General features: G+C 45.4%; 1 protein-coding gene across 10 annotated transcripts in view; it reads right to left on the reverse strand.

Moving 5' to 3' along the window:
• The window catches only part of fbrsl1 (fibrosin-like 1), a 290,461-nt gene that overhangs the window by 19,197 nt on the left and 246,534 nt on the right, over positions 1-24,730 (reverse strand). For all 10 annotated transcript variants that reach the window (XM_086313247.1, XM_086313246.1, XM_086313253.1 and 7 more), the window contains one exon: positions 14,821-14,869. In XM_086313247.1, coding sequence (XP_086169373.1) covers positions 14,821-14,869 — 49 coding nt within the window. The remainder of the gene's footprint in view (positions 1-14,820; positions 14,870-24,730) is intronic.

Raw genomic sequence — 24,730 nt, forward strand, 5'->3', positions numbered from 1 at the left:
GTGGAGTTGCTTACTCGAGGGAATTGGGCCTCGCCCTGTGTGCACGTGCCTCAGTGTGTTGTGGGTTGGGGAGTGGAAGGGGTGGAGCGTAGGGATGCAGGGACTAAGGTAGCAGACGGACAACAAGCCACTGGGATTTGTTGGTAATAACTGATGTGTCCAGAGGGGAATCTGAGGTGAACATGGTGTCGCTACACAGCTGTTCCTGCCTTCGATACCCTTAACTTGTGACCCTGTGTGTCCCTATGGAACATCTGGAGAGCTGTCACTGATCTGGTCCTCTGTGGCCTTTACGCAGCCAGATGGCCCAGATTGGAATGGCTTGGACCAGTCTGGAATTGCTTGGCCCTTAGCTGGACTGTGGCTTGCTGGTGCATGGCATACTCCCCGTGAGCAAGAGATTCCTTTAAGGTGTCTTGGCACTAGAAACCCAGAAGAAAAGCCTTGCACACATTTCCTCATCTTTAGAAATCATTTACTTTGAAGCTTGTTTAACTACTTTATTTTAAATACACACCTGGCTACCTGCAAATGGCCCCTGCAACCTCATGAATGAAACAAGGGCTCTAGAGAAAATTCTCATTTGGTTTCCAACTAAAACCCTCAGCAAGCTAATGCTGTGCATGCAAATGAGTGTGTTACATAAATTACCTGCTCACGGCTGACACTGATACCAGTATATACAACAGCCAGGGAAACAGAACCTGTATGCAAAAAGCCCTTTCAGATTAGATACGAGAATATGCAAAGTATCCCAATGATAAGGGGATGTCGGGGGCTTAGGGCCACTGGGTGTTCTCATTTACTAGGCAAACACTGCGGTTCACTCCCTTCATGGCTTTGCCAAAGCATAAACAGTCAGGGCAGTGATAAAATAAGGACATGAACAGACAGATATTTAAATAAAGCAGCATATCCGCCGAAAGACGTTGGAGGTTGCAGACAGTATGTGAGGATGCATACTGCCTTGATGCGTCTCCCGCTGGCTTTGGCTGACAGGATATTCTGCTGCTCTTGACGGTTGAGCTCACAATGATTTGGTTTTTGTACCTCTCTAGACAAGCAATCTGCACAGAGCCAAGGCTTAGCTCATGAGTGAGTGACTGTGGAAGATGGCTATAACAGATACTGGCAGAAGGCAGGAAACCGCAGTCTTGCCAATCAACACTTCGTTGCCGTGAGGTATTCAGTCATAGGAAACAGGCGGGGTGATTTCAACAAAATGATTTTGTACGAGAGGAACAGAAGGGCTGAGCAGTGTTGAATCATTGTGCTAATAATAAAATCATAGGAGAAATTTGCAACGGCTTGCTTTGCCTCACACTATTTAATCTGCCTCGAGCATCTCCAAACTGGTAACGAGGGGAGCCAAGGCGACATTTTTGCAAATCTCTGGGACATGTAAATGGGGGGGGGGGGTGGAGGGTGGGTGTAAGAGGAGAAAGCTGGCCAAGATAGCTAAAGAGTGGGGACAGCTGACACGTTTCAATTATTTCTCTCTGTCTCTTTGCCGCGGCTCACCAAGGAGTGAATGGCACCAGAATGGGGATGGGTGTTAAGCTGTAACACGTTTACAGTCAAAGCACAGGCATAAATCGACAACCTAATGTTCATTTCACAGAGCTGGCAGCTCAAACTGAGAGATGAATCAGTTTTTCCTGCGCATATCACATCCCAATTCAATCTCGAGCCATATGGTGCAGGACACATATGCCAGTCATCCCTTATGGCACATATGCCATCGTTGTGGATGCGAGGCAAACGAGTACATCTTTAAATTGGAGGGAAAAGAGTGAGTGTGGAAACAACAGAGGTTGAGATGTTGACTGTCTAAACCCTTTTATATCATGCACGGTCCAGCGGAGCTCCAAAAGCAATGTTAAACTGTCATTAACCCCTGGCTATAATGTGTTGCTGCAAAGCAAGGCGTCTCCACGCTCGCACTTCCTTTTCTGTCAGGATCCTCCCTCCCCCAAGATGTGTCTAGCAAAGCTCATGTGCTTTGGGAAAGCCATCAGTCTCAGCTCCTTATGAACACTGCTGGGTCATCTAAGGTCAGTGCCACTGGGCTCTCCGAAATAAAAGGGTAGACATCTTGGAACTTTCAACAGAAAAACTCAAGTCTAATGGCTCCTCTGACACGGCCCACCCTGCCAGCCTAAAATCTGACCCCTTTCACTGTCACTGACCCATCCCCAACCTCTGTGACCCCTTTTCCCCTTTGGGCCGCAGTGGACAGGCAGCCAACACGGGGAGAACGGGAGGGGTAACTTGAACTTTGAGGCTAGATTTTGTCTTGAAAAGAGAAGGGGGGCCTTCAGGAGTTATTTGCGCGACGCTGAAAGCACTAGCCTTATCATTTCATTAATTAGCATGACACGCCTGCCTGATGGACTTGAACGCCGCAGCGGCAGCTGTCTCAATTGATTATAGCAGTGGACGTGGTGCCGCAATTATCGAGGTGACTGGAGACAACGGCTGCCACTACTAATAAAGGACTTAACTCCTGCTTCCCACATCACAGCTCAGCGGTGGGAGGACAGCGGCAGCCTCCCTGTGTCTCCCATACCTTAAAGACCTTTTCAGAATCTCTCTACAGGCTTCTGTGGAGCTCAGTGTGGGCTGTAGTTCTTGAGCAGCGTGTCAGCTTTACTTAAGCTTCCATACTGCCTGAACAGTATCACTTTGGTGCCCCGCAGGAAAGCATCCTCTATTAGCCTACCAGCTGGCTCATAATCCGCAGAGAATGGAGGGGAAGGAGGTAGGAATGAAAGAGAGGACGAGAAGGAATGTAGGAGACACAAAGACAAGGAGCTTTTTGCCAGGAAGCTTCAAGTCCAAGCAGAAATGGAGGGAGTGAGTGTGCAGCAGTGTAAACAGACCCACTGTTTCCCAGCTTCATTTCATGTATGAACGTGCATGAAGCCCACATGCATCTAAGTGGATATAATATTATCTTTCAGTGCCGTACTGATTACTTCTCAATGGGATGGAAACGGTTGGGTGAAAATCCTTCAACAAATCTTAAGTGGCATGACAGTAGGCTGAAAGAGCCAGCATGTTTTTCTTTACCTCCTCCTCCATCTCCCTTTTCACTCCTCACCCTGAAAGCAAAGCAACAACTGGAAGCTGACAGCTCCTAACCATTCACCATACCTCATTCACTGTTGTGACATATGCAGCCGTTGCAGTTTAGTGCAGAGAAAGGGGTGGGGCAAACATCCTTGCAGACAGATCACGTTTCCAGTGCATTTTTTTGAGATAAAGTGGATGAGTATTGCAAGCTGTGCTTTAACTTGAGATAGTGCCTGAGCTACTCACCTGCTTCATGCAAATAAAGCATCTTTTTTGAAAAAAAAAAAGAAGATTAATAATACCCTTTGACAACCAAAAATGTGGAGACAACTAATGTTCTAAAGTCTTGGTATCACATTAGTGGGAATGGCTAAAAACAAATATCCATTCATCAGTGACAGACAGATAGCAAGACCATCCATCAGACAGCACTTTTCTTTGTCTTTTCATGCTTACACGTTGATACTGCTTCTCTAAACATTCAAGACACTATCGATGCTCTAGCTGTACTCGTACAGCATGCCACAGGAATTTAAAACCAAAACACTGTTGCATTTACGGTCATATGCAACCAGTTGCAACATAACTACTGCTCCAAGTTTAACATTTCAAAGTAAATAATGTGTCATGTACTTTTTTCAGTGCAGAAAATTGACATTTTCCAAATGCACTGGTGAAGTCATACACTGTTAGTGCCATAAACTTCAAACTAGCTACACGCAGCTGTTTGGCATTTTGATGCAATAATGACTGAAAATGCTAGTTTATCAAAAATATTGTTTGATAACTAAAACCAACTTCTACACTCTTATGCCAGTTGATAAGTCAGTATCACTACAATAATCTTCAGCGTAAATGAAATCTGGTCCTAAGATCCCAGCGGAGTATCTGTCTAAAGATAGTGAGCTTCAGCAGCAGCCCCCCTGGCGGGGACACACTGTCCACTATAGAGTCACTGGTGTCATGTCGGTGCCACTTCTATAGGAGGATCCCACTGCTGCACGGCTCCTGTAGTGCTGCTGGGTATTTAGGCTTACAGATGGAGACGCAGCAGCTGCTGAGGACGGCACTAGTGCTGCCATTTTGCCTTGTTAAAGACTACATGCCAAAAGAGCCGTGCTCCGATGAGCTACAAACCTTTTCTTCCTATAATAGTCAGAGCTTGTAATATCTGAAAGCCAATACTTAAAAAAACAAAACAAAAAACCACCTAAGTCTAGTCTCGAGCGTCGTTTTTCTTTTTTTTTGCTTTTTGGGTGGGGGGGTCGATAAATTACACATCAAGGCTTGATGACACACTTAAAGGACTGGAGTAGAGATGTTTGAAATAGCTCTCATTCACAGCTTAGTTAGACAAACACACACAAAAGCCTTCTCAAAAGCACTACCCTCCTTCTCCCCACTGCCGCCACAACAAGAGTGACAATTGGAGGGTGTATTAGGTTCACAAACATTCGCTGTCCTTCCTTGCACCTCATTCATCATTCTTGATTAGAGGCCAAGGAAGAGGGATAAAGTGACCCAGACCGGGGGGAGAAAGAGGAAAAGAGAGGTTAGTTAATAAGGCAGAGGGGAGGGAAGAGGGAGCAGAGGGTACAGAATCGTGTCAAGTAAACGAATGGAGACAAGGCCTGGATACTGACCTTTGAGGCTGCTGCTAACCTAAACCCAGCATCGTCTGCACCTAAACCCATGCCACGCATGCAAGTGGGTGCCAACACACACACACACACACACACACACACACACACACACACACACACACACACACACACACACACACACACACACACACACACACACACACGAAGAATCTAGCCTCCTTTAGCCCTAGTGGGCAAGAAACAACAGTGTTTGCAGGGCTGCTGTGAGCGGCAGCATTTCACTCTGGTGTTCCAAGTTTGGAAAGTGAAGAATTGATTTGTTTGGAGTGTGAAGGCAGCGTGTCAGATTGGGGAAATGTGTGAATGTGAGTATGTCTGTGAGGAGAGGGGTGGTGCACGGTAAAACGGGAGCGAAATTGGACTCTGAAATGAGCCAAATCACTCGCAAGATGAAACAGACGACACCAGGGGAAGGAAAAAAGAAAAAGAACAGAGAAAAGAAAACAACACAGGGCCCCAGAAAAGTGTTGAGCAAGGTTTGCTGGCACAAAAAGGCAAAAAACCAAACCAAACAGGCTTTCTTTCTGCTCGACATATTTCAGACAGAATATGACAAAAGCAACACTGACGGAGTTGGAGGAATCAAAATCAAACCGCCAAGTGTGTCTGACTGTTTCATGAATCCATGTCGAAGTGGAGGCGCCACACCACATCAAACCCTGTAAATTCTCCTGAAAGCCTCCTCGCTCCCTTTAGCAGCCAGCGCTTAGATTATTGTGTGCAGCTAAAAGGTAAGTGCTGGGAGTGTCACACTTGAGAGTGTGTTTTAAGCACCATAAAGTATCAAGACCCAGATGGCTCATCGTCCCTGAAAAACATGACCACTCTACCTCGGCTCTAGTGGCACCTGCTACCAGGATTAGGCCGGCGCTACACCAGCCCGACACACTAATACAGTGTGCCACAGCTGATAAGGAGCCCGAGGCACTTGTCTGCACAGTTGATGAGTCAATAACTGTATCATTAGTGATAGAGATAACCATATATTGATCTTTTCCAAAAACACAGGCAGGCGTGATGTTGATGCAATTGGTCACAGTTAGGCTTTAACAGATGTGCTCTTTGGAAAGTAAATATCAGTGCTGATAACACTGGGCTGACTCTGCAGATCGCTTGTAATAGGTTGCGCTACCAGTTGTTTTTAAGATTACATTTCTGTACTAATAATGCCAAGATATTCACAAATTTGTCAAGTATTTCAATATTTTGACATGGTCACTCTTATAACTGTTAAAATATAGTGTAAATGGGACATTTATAATATTTTTGACTCCAGATGTTTGTTTGTTTTAGTCTTTGCTTGGTTTAAAGTTCACAGTGATCTCACAGTTTAGTCCCTCAGTTAATACAAAGTCTGGAACAATGAGTTTTGGTGACCTTTGAAGTCATCTTTATGGGCGGGGCTTTGTACCTGATATGAACAAATTAGGATAGCTCCACTTCTTGAAACCAGGCAATTTAAAACTTTGGCCATGTTTAAGGTGAATATTTACCCCTGAAAATTTACATAAATATGAACCAAAAAAGAAAGAAAAAATTATTTTATTCATTATTTTTAAAATAGCTCTGATACACGATTTAATCACCCAATTCTTGTTGATGATAATCTAGGAAATAATCTGCTATACAGTACATGTTAAATCAGAGAAACAGCATTATACAAAGGTGGGAAAATCTGATCTTAACAAAAGGAAAATGTCAGCAACACTACATATATCAGCCTAACCCCAGTCGATACTGCTGGTAGTCCTCTGTACACATCTCTCCGTGGGTTGTGTGACATTGGAACAATCTCTCTTGCTCTTTCCCAAAGCAAACAACAGTGAAATCCCAGTCCTGCTGCTCACCCTTCAACACAGCAGTACTAACCCAACAGCCAGAAAGGCTGGAGCCCATGCTCAGCTGAATGGGGTATTAGAGTCAGTCAGAGGTCATTAGGGGCCCCACCACCAGGGCCCAGTGCAGGGAATTCACCGGTAGCCAAAAGCAACAGCCAAACAGATGACCGCTTGAATATTGGAGGAGACCACACTGTTCATGTTCCTTTTTTTTAACCTCCTCTGAACTGTCCAAAACGCAGGGCGCTCTGTCTCAGTGAATTACTCCCTGTCTGTTAACAAACACTGGGACGATTAATGCTGCTCTTTCCTGGTGAAATGCACAAGCAAACACAAGCCTGTTCTCAGGAGTGCGTATCGGGTTACATCTTTCACCATGTGTTGAGTTCTAGGCTAATAGCTAGGCTCACCTCTCCAGACCCAACCCTCACTCAAGCTAGCCCGAGCCTGTGGTTTTACTTGTAGACACAGTGGCTCTGATAAGCCACTGACAGAAACGTGGGTACTAATATGCTACCAGTGAAAAGGTAAGGGGCTATGAATACCGAACAAACACTGGAGGCGGACCACCCATCTGGTTATACTCGGGAAATACGTTATACAGCAGGACGATACTTCTGTTGGATTTGGGATCGTGTTTACTGGGTTCACCTCCTTTCACCCCTAAATTCTCTGGCACATTCTTCTGATACTTGGACGTCCTTCGTCTCTCATGGAATCTGGAGCATTTTACATCCGTTTTGTTCCTGTTGATGGTTTTCCCATCTTTATAAAGCTGTGTGAACTGATCCCAATGCATTACAAGCATGTTCGTAATATCCATCTAGGCTGCTGAATGTCCCCCTGCCAGCGATTGTACATTATCCAAGTGTCATGTTTGGCCACAATCGCCTACCATCTGGCTTTGTCAGTGAGTGTTACAGCCTCATCTGCAAACAACATTGGCTCTGAACCTCTCAGCACAGATGAGCTTAAAATGCACATAGCGAAGAACTGGGATCTTCAAACAAATAAAGGGTGGGGTGTGGGGATGTGGGGAGGGGAGGACCCACTCTCGCTAGCAGAATGACTGGAGTTGAAGGATTAAAAACAAGAAAACCTGCAAGTGATCACAGGCGACACGCTTTACATTTCAGGCCTGACAGCTGTGATAAGACGCTGGTCATGTATTCTCATAAGTAAACAATGAAAACGCCTTCCACGATGCAGCTGGCTGTTGTTTTGGTGGAGGAGGAGGATTAAGATTAGATAGAAGATGTGATGAGAGCTGCTGCTGCTGTATGGACTTATCCTCTTTATATTCTTCTCTTCCTCTGGAAAAAAAAACAACAGCCACAAAAACCACTGAGCCTACATCCATTTATTATGTTTTTTCTCTGTTGAGACAAGACTCGACCTGAGCCGTGCTAGTTGGCCATCGGGGGACGCATCAGACCAAAGTATGACTACTGCGGTTAGCTTCAGCATGCTAGTTTGCTGCTGCTTAAATTAAATTCTCTGCAGGGTCTGAATGTTAACATTTATATAATAAATCAACCAGTTTTGTCAAAACAATGGCAATTTTTTTGTTTTAGCAAGTATACACAATGCTATGTGTGTGTAGCTGAGGTACAATAGTTTATCTGATCTGAAGAGACAACACTGAAAAGCTGTTCTTTGTACTGAACCCCAAAGGTATTTGGGGGATTTCGAGGCTGTAATGTTAAGTACACTGAAATTTGCACTATTTTCACTCTGACTTAACATGTAAGATGAGAAACAGCGTCTGTCCGCGTTCAAGCCAAAACGCAGACAACGTATCCTAAAATTCCCTCGTGGCCTTTAGTGATTTTGTAATTGCTCCCACTCCACAGCTAAAGCTGAATCCATACTCGGTCAATGAACGCAGAGGCACACAATGGAGCCTAGTCATACAGCGTTCAACGTGACTTCCATTTTCTCTCACAATAGCCGATCACCACCCATGGGTTGACTGACACAGATGACAGGGAGCGATAGGACTGACTGACAGGTGTCAAGCATCCTGACGTGTCACGGCTGACACACACAAGAGAGAGTTTCTGTTTCAAGAATGAAACTTAACCAGCAGTTATCAAATGCTCTAAAGGAAGGCAGAGTTAATATTCATGCCCGCTGGGCGATTTGCACAGAGCAGACGCTTTTCTAATGGACATAACAGAGGCCGCAGAGTGCACAGGGGGTTTAATGACATACCAGAAATGACTTTACAAGGCAGCTAATTGCCACGCATACAAAATCAAGACAGTCTTTGAAAACAGGCAGCTCGTAAAAGGCGATACAGTCTGATTTCACTGGCTGAATGATGCGAAACCAAACCAAATTCCATCCAGTCAGCTTTTTAAGGTGCCAGACCACAGAGGGCTTGTGGGTAATGTGGACTGGTCCCTTTGACTGTCTGCGACTCTACATGAATAGTACATGACTGTGTAATCATAATTTAAAAAGCCATAAATATTGAAGAAGAATTAAAATAATTTATGGAACAGCGCAGTGTGACAGGATGTATGCGTGTGTTGGAGCGTTTTGTCTCCTTCCACTTCCCTCTTGCAGTGTCCGCTGAACGATGGGCAGCAGCGGTGCAAACTGGGAATTCTGTAATTGCTTTTTCTGTCCCTGAAGCAGACCTTCCTGCTTTAAATCAAAAAAGGCAATCTCTGTCAGTAATGGCTCAATTAATAATTAAACACGTGTCTTATCTCCGCTGAGCTCCCCCTATTTATTTTCATCTTTCCGACAAGGATGGCTGCACAAACAGCATTAACACTATCAATAAAGGGAACATTAATATCGCCCTTTTCTCTGAAAACAAATCACTCATAAGCTGCCCTATGGCTGTTTACAGAAATAGCCCACAGACTGATAAGGAAACAAGTCATGTTTTGATTTTATTCCCCTGAACTCAGAGTGCCAGCTAATCTCTCTGCTTTCTGTATCCTGCTCTGAGTTCATGCTTTTTAATATTTAAAACAAATCCAGAGACATGTAAGGTTCTCTTCAAGCTCAACAAGTGAAAGAGGTGTAAGGGACGGCTCGTTTTCAAACATGAAAGTATGGGGGCGATACCAGAAACTGTTATTTCAACAGCAGGAATATCGGTCTTGCGGATAAAGAAAACATTTCCTGTCTGGAATTAGTCAACAAATCAATTTAGGTACTCGACGTGAGCTTCGCCAGGCTTAGATTCCACAGCGGTGATGGCTGCTTTTCAATTCCAGAGCTTGCTGATCTGGATGGAGCCTTTGCAGCCCTTATGCTTCCCAGCGTCACGTCTGCCCTGCAGTCATCTAGCCTGCCTGTTAGCCAGTCAGCCACACTCTCTATCTAACTCCACTATATCCTGATTCAACGGGGGCGAAAAGCTGATTAGCTGGTCAGAGGGTCAACCTCCATTTATTATTTAATGGGTGAGAGCCTGCAAACAGTCAGGCTGGCCGCCGAGGTTAGTGATACATTACACTGACCTGGCCAGAGGAGAGCTGCTCAGGCGAACACAAACATGCTCTCTCATCTACTTCACTATGCCTGAGCCGCCCTCAATCCCCTGCCCCTGACCTTGCTGCTCCCTTTCCAATCACCCATCCTTCCTCCCTTCTCCGGCATTCAGAATGCAGCAGGTGAGAGACTGTTTCATTTTTATGTAAGTTTTCACTGTAGGAGCGGGCCTTTTGCTCTGTCTGGCCAAGGCTAGAGGAGGAGGCGGAGGTAGAAGAGACCATAGCTCTTTTATTGACATGCAGCAAACATCAGTGGTGGAACAAAGGCCACTCAGCACCTATTGAGAGAGCAGGCCTGCAGACAGGGTGGTTGATTAGCGATTCGACACAGGGACCTGGACTGTGTAGCACATAATGAGAGCTTAGGGAGCAAGCCATGAGCCGATGGGGGAAGGAGGTAGCGGGCGGGCTGCGGATAGAAAAGGGAAGAGGCAGGGCTCCACCACAAGGAATTGATTTCCTTCAAAAACAGACGGATGTATGAGTAAAAATGCGCCAAAGGAAAAAAAAAAAGCAAAAAAAAAAAAAGGAGGCAAGGGTAGGGGTACATCCTAAATCCTTAAGCTACAGCAGTGGTAATGTGTTTATATATAAACAGTTAGAGGATAAGCCCTAAATCCACTGCCAAGCTAAATGGTTTATGAATCTTTTTTTGTTTGTTTATTTCTATGTCAATTAACCAAATTGGTCCGACATCCCTGATGAGCAAGAGATCAAAAGTGAGTTAATGCTGCATGTCCAAAAGCGTCTTTCTCCCCGAACATTACGTTAACCTCATCTTCACCTCTCACGTTGCCGCAGAGAGATGTTAGCCGAGATGTGCATCACGGCAGTTTGTGTGTGTGTGTGTGTGTGTTTTCTTCTCTTCCCCTACACGCTCTCCTCTTCCTTTGTTCCACTGGTCTAATCCAGTATGTGTGGGCCGGTAAGTTTAATGGAAACAATTTATTAAGTCCGGCTTAAAATGCCATCTGCAGCTAAGCCTCCCAAAGCCGCTAAGCTCCTGGTTTCGCCCCAGAGCTTGCTGTGTTCACGCTTACTGTAATGCTCTGTTTAAAATGAGCACAACGGGTCAAAATTAATCAGGATTACAAGGGCACAAATCCACTTCAGAAATGGGTTTTCTACCAATCTTTCGCCTGCTATCCCAAGATGCCCCAGGTTTCTCTGGTGGATGGCACACAGCGTGGGTTTACAATCACTCTGTGGCAGGTAGCATCTAGCTAAGACAATAAGGCATCAGTGAAAACTAGGAAGCAATCAAAGAAGGTATATACACTATACTTACTGCTCTAAAACCCACAGATGCTACATTCAGCACAGTCGGTGCACATTCCTCAGTGTTCCTCTCAGATATTTCTAGCTGCTGACAGCTAGGTGATAACTCCCCGGCACATCCATATGCCCGGCATTCTGAAATGTCACGAGAAGGCCTACCAGTGAGGTGTTTATCTGTGCTCTGTGGAGGTGCCCTGCGAATGCTCAGCAGCTACATTTAGATTCTCATTTGCCTTCAAGCAAGCGACAACGGTAAACTATGACCTGCGATTCAATAAGAGCAGCCCTGAGTGGAGAACGAGTTCTTTTACTTAAACATGCCATCCTCCAGGAAATCAATAATTTGCAGGAGGTTTAAGACAGCAAATAAACAAAAACCAATACGTGTTAGATAATGCTTGACCTCTGCTGCACCTTCCTACATCATAACCAGCAACACAGGCAGACATTCAGTGCAACTTCTTGCTAGCTCTTGGGTAACAACACCCAAAGAGAATTGCAGTGTGTGCTCTGTTATTACAGATACTATTCACTTGTGCTATTACCAGTAGTGTCAGCTTACATCTATAACAGGCTGTCAACATGCTAGAAATGCAGAGATGATGAAAAGTAAATATGAGGGAAAGACGGCGAGGGTGTCTGGGTTTTGCACAAAACCCTGTCCTGTGTGCATAATTACAGCGCTCTGCCATCAGTGATTACAATGTTGGTCTTTCTTCTCCTCTATTAACCCTGAACCGTTTCATTAACATGACAGACTGTGGGCCTGTGTACAATTTGGAGTTAACCTCGACTGTTTGTACACGTAATCGCAAAATAAAGTTCAGAAAGGAGCACGACACTGAAGAGCGAGGAAGAGGTGAAAGTAAGAGAAACACTCATTATCTAGCAATTTGTGGAAGCCAAACATCATCACAGCATTACATATTTATGTGTGCCATAATGTTTCGGTGTGTGTGTGCCTGAGTGGGGTTGCGTGCACACAGAAATCTGTCTGAGAGTCTTCCAGCCAACAGCTCGACAGGCCTGGTGATCAGTCCTATAGGATCGGTAATGGGACACATACTCTCCATTCTAAACCAGAGGAAAACAGCCTGTGGGCTGCTTTGTATTGCACACACATTATACGTACACAGAGGAAAAACCAGCCTAGGTCTGAAACAAACACTGTCCTAGAATCCATTACAGCTGGACAACAACTGTGGAATGGGCGATGAGGCTGGCTGGCAGCTCTGCAATTTTAGCGTGATAACTTCTTCCTCACTGTCACCAAATCACTTCATCAAACTGCTGAATTTCTCTGTCGTCTCTCCCTTTCTAACCTCTAATTCTAATCTGGTGTCCTTCGTTTGCATCGCCCAAACAGAATCTGGTTGATCTGTGTGATAATCAGGAGCCTCTGATTGGATTGTCGGGATGTAATTCCGTGGACCTAATCCTCAGCTCTGTGTGAACATTAGCCAGATCCACAGAGGTCTTTCTACACTGGCTAAAATGGAAAATATCAAGTACGCACATGCCTGCGCAGTTCTATAGGGTAGAGTCTGCTTATATGCAGCCATGTTCTGCATAAACATAAAAGTAAGTCAACACCCTGACAGCTGACAACAGCAGTATTTCAACAGCCTGGTGGGGAATAGTTGTTGTTTGATGTGGTCTAGTTGTTTTCTAAACCATGCAAGTCTGGAAGTCATTGTCATTGTGAATGCTGGTTTCTTAAGGCCAGTGCTGGTCACAGGTCATCTACATCACACAGTCTGCAAGCCTGGTTTCTCTCCCTGCTGTCAGCCATGCTTTTCCACTCAGCAGTCAAAGCTACTGTGCTAAAGAAAGCAACACTTCGGAGCAACAGATCACTTTTGTTACATTACGTCCTTACAGCAAAAGATCTTTTAATACATTTTCAACAATATAACAGTATCAACAAATACATGTATGCATCCCTAACCGTCACATTATAATACACAAATCTTATTGTTGAGTCTGCAGACATGCCCCCCTCCAAAACCCACCTTATATTTTGCACTGTTTTAAAGCTCCACCTCCCTCCCTCTCAGTCTGTGTTAATGGGACCCCTTCCTGGTTCTTGCCCTGAGGGAACACGGTCTGCATGCTGCTATCTGTCAGTAGCACCTCTTCTCTACCAGGACGGTGTTGGTGCCTAATTTACAACTGCTCCTACACATTTCCACTGTGCCCCTCGTCCAAGAAAAAAAAAAAAAACTGGTGCCGGTGCAAAAAAGTTGGCAACAGCAGAGAATTTCAGGCACCAAATTCTGAACACTGACACTGACGCGCTACTGTAACTTCCTGTTGCAAGGCAGATCTGGCTTCTCACTGTTAGCAGGACAACATTGGTGGATGTGATGTAGAGTTGGCTGATCATGCTGCTCCTCTACTGCCTGCCCCTGTGTGTTTCTCTTTGCGCTGACCTGTCGACCAGGATTGGGTGATTTGACTGGGCTGGATCTTAGCCAAACCTACACTGCACTACTGTTTTTTCTGTTTTTTGTTTCTTTTTTTGGGCCAATTTATTGGATTGCCAACTTGATAGACTTTACAATGAACTTGTAACAGTAACAACATCGCAATATGATGTCTCGTTCCTTTTTGTTGTGCTGAAGTAGACTGAACATTTCTTCAGGAGCCTGTGAAGATCTGTTTGGTAAATATGGTGGACGTTAAGTGCTGTACAACAACCTCGAAGCCTTTGCTAGGTACGCTAGTTGCAACTTTTTCTCCAACACTATCACATGTTACAGTATCTGCAGCCTCATCATTTAGTTACATGTTACTAAATGGGGCTGAAAGCACTCATGCATCTGATTGGTTCATCTTTCTGTTATTTCAGGTGTGTTGGGGAGCAAGCACTTAAAATAACATGTATTTACCACACGCACTGCACCATTACATGTGTTAAATATAGAGGTGCTTCTGTGCTTGCATAGTTTCTGTATCACCTGCCTAATATACACAGTATGTCACTAGGTGCATGAAGCCACACAAATGCAAAAACTGCATCAAATCATGCTCATCCTGTGCAAAAGCAAAGGACTTGTAATCCATACATGTGCATATGGATGCACGCACACTGAATTTGTGCTGTCTGGGGGGCTGACAAAGCTCTTTCTGCCTTTTTCCTTTGGCATCCATTATGGTCCAGGCCTGCTGTCAGAGAGCTTGTATTGCCTGAGGGGAAGTTCCCATTTGTGGGAGCATGTGGCAGAGAGGCTCTAAATCCCCTCTAATGAACCAATATGTAGGAAGGCTAAGCCTTTGGCTAGGTCGTCCAAGAAACGCCACTCTGCGCCCTGGCAAAAATGTATGCATATGTAGTCACCAGACCTTGTTTATGTCTGCTGACATTTAAATCTGAATGGACCCAGTAGCTGATGTGAATAAATGAGGAGGAAAGACTGCGGTGAAAGAGAAAAAGCAGAGTGGGCTTACCTTTGGGTGTGGTAGGGGAAAAGAGCTTCTCCGATCCTACATCAGACACCTGTTAAAAAAAAAGGACAGCAGACCTTTAGTGGATTTGTCTCATTAGCTGGGAAGCAAACACAGATATATACTTTTGTTTTTTCAGTAAAAGGCTTATCCAGCCACAAATGTGGTCATAAGTGCTTAGAAGTAAAGTTCATCTCCCACACACAGCATTACACAGTCAATCAACAGTCTTCAATCAGCCAGTGCAGAGAACTCCCTCTGTACCAAGTGGTCCTAGTCTGATTTTTTCCTGACGAGGAAACATTAGGTGGCACTGTTGTGCCACCTGAAATCCCTTAAAGGAAATGCTGTCAAAGACAGCAGAGACGGAGGAAGTCAGAAGATGGCTATGCAGCGTTACGAACACAAAGGCTCCAGCACCCTCTCTCTAGCCCTCAGAAATGATATTTCATTTTGTGTTATTTTTCAAGAAACGTACATATCTCACGAATAGAATATGTCTCTCATTTAATATCGACGACAGTATCAAAGTGATGACCAATCGTTTACAGACGTGGCTAATGCAAATGACACTGAGCAGCGGAGAGACCTGGTTGTCTATATTAAAATGGTGCTTGGGCAAACGCATGAAGAAGAAAGCCATCTGTAGTATATTAAACACAGAAGGATTATTTTGCCCTTGAATTTAGAACACCTAATAAAAGTAACATCAGCTATTTCTGCAAAAAACATGGCCGCTGACCACACAGCAAGTCAAAACAGCAGCAAAGCCACATTGTTCAAAAACACTGTCTGCGTGCTTGGAGGACGGCATTAACCATGAAAACCCTCGGCCTGTAACAGCAGCCCATATAGGGGCTTTGTTTAAAGCCACTATTTCCCTTTGCTTTAGCTGCTCTCATCTGGGATCTGCCGACTTGTAAAAAGCTGCAAAAGCTGAACATATGTTCCACCCAAAGGGCCCGAGTGTCCTTAACTGCCATGCTTGTATTTTATGCGGCACAAAGGGAGCATATGTAAAGAATGAACAGTGAATCAGAGTGAGTACAAGAGAGACAGAGACAGAAAGAGAAAGCAAATGATTTTGTAAACACAGATGGCTGTCCTTGGCATCCCTGTTAGTACTTCACAAGTGTTTTGAGGACATCCTCTTCTTTCCAAGATCTCCCAATTTCTCCTCGGCTGCCACTGTGTTACTGTTCAGAACAATGTTTGCATGTCTGCGCTTGATGCCTCAGCTCAACACTCAACAAAATGCAGGTATTGAACCTAAAGGGAAGATGCCACAAAGTGCCTCTGAACGATTGCATCTGCCAGACACATTTAAAATGATTAAACAACACAAGATTTGCTCTAAGCCAGTGATGCTATGTCAGCACTATTAGGCTTGAATCGAGGACACATTAGGCATTTATTAAATTCTTCAACACCTCAGCAACAATTAGACAGCAACAATTGCAACTGTCTCAGTTACGCTAATAATTAACTGCAGCGCTTATAGGAAGACAACTGGCGAATTTTGGGTAGTTCAATAACCTCAAGCAGACGTTGTAAGAAAAGGTCAATAACAGCTCTTCAGTCTCAGTGGGTGGAACATTCAAAGGAGGGCGAACACTCAGCTGAACTGCAATATTTCCTGTTTCCTCTTACAGTAGACAAGGTGAAAGACTATAGAGGAAAGACAGAGTGTTGTGCATTGCCCTCTTTCAGTCTCCCAGAACCAGGGCGCCAGCCTACAACACAGGCTCTTTGTTAGCTTTGGACGACATTAAACGCTCCAGTACCAAGCCTCAGCGCTGCAACAGCACAACCTCAGCCTTGAATCGCTGCCCTGGAGGCCCTGGAAGAAAAATATGGGCTCAGAATGAAATGAAGCTTGTCAAATGGACACGGGAGTTGGCTCGAGGACTCGCTTAGTGTGGCACAGGGTCACAAAACCAGAAAAGACAGGGTAGGTAATGCCATAACTCGGCGTAACAGTTGAAGCAATTGTTATGACCAGAGTGGTTCTCCAGACAGCTAGACAGACATAACACGTTCATGAGAAAGAGAACAGAAAACGCTTGTTCTTCACGTGCCAAGATCTCCTTATTCCTAATCTGGCTGTTTTCACTGTGCAGTGAGCTGTTTTATAGTGCAAATGTATTCCAAGTAACATCAACAACCAATATTTAGACTTTAATGCTGTGTTTTGCACCTGCCAAGTCTGCATGAGTCCGTTGTATAATCCACAATTACAAGGCCGGCTTGCAAAGAGCACTTCTTAAAAAGGCATGTCAAAGCAGAGCCCTGATGTTGCTAGCTGTTGTTTTTACAGAACTTTCTGGGTTTCGCTGGTCACGTTGACATTTTTTCACGGGGCTGTGCTGCTGGCAGTCTGAGTTGCCTGCGGTTGTGGTGTACAGAGGTCATGTATAACAAATTCTTCACACTCTCTTTGTTGAGGCAACACTGGGTGCCATTAAAAACAGATGGAGAAAGATGAGACAGAGGGGAAATATATATATAGAGAGAATGGGAGAGACAATGAAAAACAGAAAGAGGAGCAGAGGCCAGGTTTTCCAAAGGAAACGGGGAAATTTAACCATTTAAAAAATAATGGGGGAAATTCAAGCCACATTGCCTGGGAGCTAAAAGCCCTTGGAGCGGGCCGCAGGAAGCCTGACCTTTGTGGGGACCGTCTGCTATTTGAGCCTCGGGCTTCAGGGGCCTGGCCTCCTCTCTGGAGGGCCGTCAGCAGGCCTCAGCTTTCCTTCCCTATTCTATTCATTAGCCATGCTTTATGATTCAGCTTCCTCTGAGCCACACAAGAGCTCCCTGAGGAAAGAGACTGCTGGAGAGCTGGAGAAAAAAGGGAGCGAGACTCAGGGAGGGAGGGGGTAAGCAAGAAGGAGGTCATAGGGCCCAGCCAGGGCCCAGCTCTCAGCAGCTGTGAAATCCTCCCGTTTCCTCGGCAGGCGTAAAAAGGAACAAGAGGGAGAAGAAAAAGAAGGAGTCCAGGGAGGGAGCTTGGCCAGTAAACCCACCATCAGAGTGCTAACTCCCTAAAGAGCCACATGGAGAACCATAATTCCCAGATTTAGGGAATGCCAAATTACAAATTACACTGCTGTTTGTTTTAAAAAGTCCCCAACTTCCCCGAACACCAGTGACTTATTGACTGCATAAATCTCCAGATAATTGCAGAGTAGCAGAAGGAGAGCAGGACATTTCCTGCAAAGCCAGACGCATTTGCTTTCACAGCAAAGAAGCGAGGAGGAATAATCTTTGAAAATGTTCCACGTCCACGCTCCCTTTACTTAAAAACACAGCAAGCTAATTAATTTGGAAAATCTGAAACGAGCATAATTGCACTCTTTTTGTGTTGAAACGCTTCCCTGCTTAATTTTTCGCACAATGGGCCAACTGAGCGAGGCAACGTGGGCAGTAAGGGAGGGCAGTATAATCAGCTGAACGACCTTGAGGCATAAATTTATGAAAAGCATTGATCAGTTAAGGCTGTAATTTCACTGAGACAGGAAGGTCAGCAATTACCCAGATTCAATTAACCTCATTTAGTAAAGACTGCTGAGAGACCAGTTTCTCTCCCCCATCCACCAGACACCCCCCCTCGTACTTTTTATCAAACGATCCCTCGGCCTCCAGCTACCTTTGATCTTACAGCTGCTCCTTGGAGCCAGAACAAATGACGTCCAAACAGGGTGAAATCTTACAGCCAAAGGTTAGGTAAAGCCAGACTAAATACAAGCAGATTCCTAATATGGGCTCCTCCTGTTCTGTTCTCATGAAGGAGGAGCAACCCTTCCCCTCCCTGCAGAGAAATAATTTTTAAACAAGCTGGCAAAGCTATCACAACAGCTGTGGTGTGAAAACAAAGAAACCTGTTAGTAGGCTTTGTGGTGGGCTCACGCCTGTAAAGACTATAATTACAATTTAGTTCTGAGTCATTTGGCACGTACTATGTTCCTGACAGACCGTCGTAGGACAAGCACAGAGGTGGCTAATCTAAGCGCGTATATATACTCCAAACAAGTTTGCAAAATGACATTTTTCCTAATTGAAAAGGTGACTGTTGTAATTTGATTGACAGCTCAATAAGAGAGAAACAATTTAATGGGCAGCACCAAAAGACGATCAACTGACACGTACAGGAATACCATGGATACCAACTGAGCGTGTGCCTGTGCTGCAGCTAGCAGGAATGTTGTCCTACATAATCATGGGTAATAGAGCGGAGGAAGCAAACACAGCGCATCATATTGTCCGTGCTCCCCTGACTGGCAGGATGAGTGGGTCAAATGTCTTAGTGGAGGCAAAGACACTTGATGTTCCAGTGTAGGAGTACACAGCTGCTTTGTGCTGCACTGGTGTGACGTGCCGCTGAAAGACCTATCGGTAGCATGAAAGTGAACAGGAAGCCCACCTACCCCGAGAAGTGAAGTGCGCAAAAAGGACGTGTATCCTGAGATGGACGATCAGGCTCTCGCTGTCTGACCGTGAATCCACACTTACTGCGCCCCCCTCCAACACCCACGTACACACAGTGTTAATTTGCTTCACTGCTTGGTGTTTCATCAATGTCAGATTCCTCCTTCACTGCCCTCTCTTCCAATTTTCCACTCACTGTCACCTGAAGCTGTGTCTCCTTTCAAAGTACAGGTCCATGTTTTGTCCTTGTTGTTGTTGATCTGGGAGATGGCCACCCGTGTTACTGTTTTAACACGCAATTACAGTAATTTGAAACCCTTATAAATACATATACAGTGGGGCAAAAAAGTATTTAGTCAGCCACCGATTGTGCAAGTTCCCCCACCTAAAATGATGACAGAGGTCAGTAATTTGCACCAGAGGTACACTTCAACTGTGAGAGACAGAATGTGAAAAAAAAAATCCATGAATCCACATGGTAGGATTTGTAAAGAATTTATTCGTAAATCAGGGTGGAAAATAAGTATTTGGTCAATAACAAAAATACAACTCAATACTTTGTAACATAACCTTTGTTGGCAATAACAGAGGTCAAACGATTACTATAGGTCTTTACCAGGTTTGCACACACAGTAGCTGGTATTTTGGCCCATTCCTCCATGCAGATCTTCTCGAGAGCAGTGATGTTTTGGGGCTGTCGCCGAGCAACACGGACTTTCAACTCCCGCCACAGATTTTCTATGGGGTTGAGGTCTGGAGACTGGCTAGGCCACTCCAGGACTTTCAAATGCTTCTTACGGAGCCACTCCTTTGTTGCCTGGGCGGTGTGTTTTGGATCATTGTCATGTTGGAAGACCCAGCCTCGTTTCATCTTCAAAGTTCTCACTGATGGAAGGAGGTTTTGGCTCAAAATCTCACGATACATGGCCCCATTCATTCTGTCCTTAACACGGATCAGTCGTCCTGTCCCCTTGGCAGAAAAACAGCCCCATAGCATGATGTTTCCACCCCCATGCTTCACAGTAGGTATGGTGTTCTTGGGATGCAACTCAGTATTCTTCTTCCTCCAAACACGACGAGTTGAGTTTATACCAAAAAGTTCTACTTTGGTTTCATCTGACCACATGACATTCTCCCAATCCTCTGCTGTATCATCCATGTGCTCTCTGGCAAACTTCAGACGGGCCTGGACATGCACTGGCTTCAGCAGCGGAACACGTCTGGCACTGCGGGATTTGATTCCCTGCCGTTGTAGTGTGTTACTGATGGTGACCTTTGTTACTTTGGTCCCAGCTCTCTGCAGGTCATTCACCAGGTCCCCCCGTGTGGTTCTGGGATCTTTGCTCACCGTTCTCATGATCATTTTGACCCCACGGGGTGAGATCTTGCGTGGAGCCCCAGATCGAGGGAGATTATCAGTGGTCTTGTATGTCTTCCATTTTCTGATGATTGCTCCCACAGTTGATTTTTTTCACACCAAGCTGCTTGCCTATTGTAGATTCACTCTTCCCAGTCTGGTGCAGGTCTACAATACTTTTCCTGGTATCCTTCGAAAGCTCTTTGGTCTTGGCCATGGCGGAGTTTGGAGTCTGACTGTTTGAGGCTGTGGACAGGTGTCTTTTATACAGATGATGAGTTCAAACAGGTGCCATTCATACAGGTAACGAGTGGGGGACAGAAAAGCTTCTTACAGAAGACGTTACAGGTCTGTGAGAGCCAGAGATTTTCCTTGTTTGAGGTGACCAAATACTTATTTTCCATCCTGATTTACGAATAAATTCTTTACAAATCCTACCATGTGGATTCATGGATTTTTTTTTCACATTCTGTCTCTCACAGTTGAAGTGTACCTCTGGTGCAAATTACTGACCTCTGTCTTCATTTTAAGTGGGGGAACTTGCACAATCGGTGGCTGACTAAATACTTTTTTGCCCCACTGTATATAGAGAACACAATGTGGAACACCTACATTGAGAAGTGTATCTGTACAAAAACAACAAAAACGCACAAGCAAGACACAATAAGGGGTCCGTTTTTCCCTTCATATGGGAGTAGCATAGTGCTTCAATTAAGACTGCTATCAGCACCCACTCAGGGTCCTCAGTTACTGCCACCTTTTCACCCTAGACACCCGCTAATGCTACCTTTGCAATAAATGCCGCATTAGACATGCACAGTGGGCCTACAGCTCCCTGGCTGCAATGGGAGACACAAAATTAATTATCTCGCCTGCATTTGTCCTCGCGCTGTTCCAGAAACTTAATGACCTCCCGAGCGGTCGTTTATTATAAGTCGTAGCGATGCTTTGCATTCCCTGGGCAGAGAACATCTACCTTACCTTCAATTTCTACCCACCACTCTCACCACTCTCACCGCCGCCTGCTTGTCAGAACAGGTGTGGGCCAGCAAGACTGCAAACCCCCAGCGAGCATGATGAGATATATGGCGAAGAGAGAAGAAACGTCCCACGCAACTGTCAACCGACAGATACTCGCCTCAAATGGAGCATCATTAAGATGATAATGAATTCCGTAGTGGCTGTGGAGAATGGAGTGGCCTCCCCTCGCACACATGCAAAACACACGCAAACCTCTTTATGCTTGGCCCCGAGTGCCATTTTAACATGTAACATGTGTGTGTGCGTGTGTGTGTGTGCGTGTGTGTGTGTGCATGTGTGACAGAGAGCCAGGGTTGAAAAGCTCCTGCTCCCTCTCCCCCTAGCAACAGAAGCAGGAAAATGAATGCAGAGAGAGCAGGGGGGCTTGGGCTTTGTGTAAAATATTACCCTTCGTCTCACTTACTGCACCCCACACTACCTATCCTCCCTCCCTGGCTGCGTAGCAGTTGCTAGCCCTTATCACCGCTGCCTGTCAGTTTAGTATACAAATTAGCAATCTATCAGGGGAATGCAGAGGTCCGTTTCATCAGTAGGGAGAAGGGAAGAGGCACGCATTGCATTAAAGCCTCTTGCCGCTGTAGACGGAAAGGGTCACAAATCAACGCTGCAGCGGGCCCACAGCCAGCACTAACCAGATAAGGAGAAATGAAGGAAAAGGGATGAGGCATATTTCACTAGAGAAGATCCAGACCTGCTCCAACTAAAGGATGGAGGTGGTGCTGGTGGTGGTGAGGTATAGGAATCGGGGAGGTCACAAATCACTATCTCAACCCCACAGAGGCACAGAAAGGATATGAGAAACAGGTATGGAATAAAAAGTAGAGAAATTCCATTTATAAAAGTGCCTTTGGTTGATTAACGGCTACAAATTGCAGGAAATTAGGGCTAACACATTCCCACTTTCTCCTGTTAAGTGAACCTGCGCATGTTAATACCAGCAGAGACAAAACAGCTGCTAAGGGCTCTCATTAAGTGGCATAATGCAATGAGGCACAGTCTAAATTGCAGCAATAAAAGCAGACAGACAAATCATCTCGACCATCGCAATCCATTTAACTCAATTAATGCACAACCAGCATCTGAGCTCAGTCGTTTAAAAGCATGTGCGGTTCGATCACTGGTCGGGCTGGGGGTTAAGTTCTGCTTAAAACCGCGGGCACGGGGAAAGAAAGAGATAAGGACAATGGGTGACGTAAAACAAAAGCAGGAGATAGCGATAGTTCTGTTCGGTGCGGCGCAGCTGACTGTGAAAAGAGCGTGGCCTCCTTTCCTTTTTAATGTCAGAATGTGTGCCAGCAGCGATAAGAAGCCAGGTAATCTCCCAGCGGAATCAGGGGGCTGTTCGTCATTACTCCCTGGCCCTGATATGGATCTGAGCACCTGATGACTTCTCTTGGCTCTCCGGGCTTCTCGGCAGCAGAGATGGCAGATAGCCCTTTAAGACATGGCTCACTGCTCCCTGATTGGCTGGTCAACAGCCACAACCAAATCCTGGCTCCCTCTGGGCGGCTGCGAGAAGGTATGATAGGAAAGGACACGGAAACTCACTCTCCCCATATCCACATCATCCCTTTGTTGTAAAGCCTTTACACCATTGTCAGCGTGGGTGGTGGAAAGTAAAAAAGCCTTTCTGGATGTTATTGTCTGAGAGGCAGGATAACAGACAGGCGGATTATTTCAAAAACAGCTTTCTCCAGAGCTCTCACAATGCGGCACCGTTGTTGCTGTGGAGAGGATCCTGGAGGAGATAATAATAATATTCCTAGTCAGAGCCTCTGCTGCAGTAGAGCTGCCTTCTAACAGAGAGATACACATCATTCTGACTGGCCCGCCGTGACATAATCGCCCTGCGGAGAGCTGCAGGCAAGCTTGGTAGGCAAACCACCTCTCACTGCAGCTTGTTAAGAGAAAGGTGGCTTTAAGCACTGCTCAATAGAAACTCCTATTGAACTCTTTTTTTTTCACTCCATCTGAACAATGTCTAGGTGAGTCATAGCACACCTCGGGCTACACAAGTTACACTCTTCCTTTTTTCCTCCTTCTTAAGATTGCAGTGCGCTTTTGACTCGAATTTGCTAAGAGGAAAAAAAAAACAAACTCGGCAGGATCTTAAATAATGCAGCGATAAAAAAGCTGTGACCCTTTCCATTGCCTCAACCCACACATGGTGAATTTCTTCTGCAGCAAAAGACAGCACCACAGAAAAGAAGAAAAGGCAGAGCTGGCACTACATGTAAATGTGTGGTAGGTTTGGTTTGCTCCTCTGGGCACGGACACCTTTAATGAGAGGAAAAAATGCGCAGCAAAAGGCAGATCTCAGTCGTACTATGCCAGTGATTTTGAGTAATATGAATCACCTCCCGTCTAACACAAATAAATATTGTTCTAATACCAGTGGGAGTGTAATGCCGACTCTCGCCTAGGAAAACTATGGGGGATCTAGGCTCCGCTCGCCAGCCTCTACGCTGCATCCCACAGAGCTTCCTTAACCCTACACTGTTAACATGCTATATGCTTGTAACCCTGTGACCTTTAGCACGACACTTATAGCTCCTGACCTCGCAATTCGGTGTTTCGCAGAGGCGACTCGCTCGTAAAAGAGAATTTAGAAATGTATCTCGGCATCGTTCTCGTGTCATCTGCCACCACGAAAGCTGACCGTGCTCGGGATCAAGATCAATACAACCACTTGCCCTGCAGGGGATGAAGTGGGACTCGGGCAGGGGACAGCAAGTGGTGGAGTGGAAAACTCTACCGTCTCACTTTAAGGCACACTATCTTCCCAAGCTAGCACAAACAAACATGGTATGCGCTATATAAAGTAGTCTCAGGCCACCTAAGCCCCCAGGTCATATTGGAAGGGGATGTGGCAAGTTAAGTGGAATTTACTTTTGATGCAGACATCGGGCCTCAGGTTTCAGGCAGATGTAACCCAAGCTGTTCCCTGAGGCTTTACCAGAAGGGGGGACAGGACACCTAACGCCCAGGCAGTCACCTTCAGAAATGCCTTCACCGCTCAGCTGGCCTTATAAAGGGAGGAGAATGCCAGTGTTGTCTGTTAAGGGTTAAAGTGACTTTTGACAGGGA

Source organism: Aulonocara sp. 'chitande type north' Nkhata Bay, linkage group LG12 (assembly GCF_057382095.1).
Source record: "Aulonocara sp. 'chitande type north' Nkhata Bay isolate Kocher_YH1m ecotype deep benthic linkage group LG12, A_spYH_male_GT1.1, whole genome shotgun sequence".
Taxonomy (NCBI): Eukaryota; Metazoa; Chordata; class Actinopteri; order Cichliformes; family Cichlidae; genus Aulonocara; species Aulonocara sp. 'chitande type north' Nkhata Bay.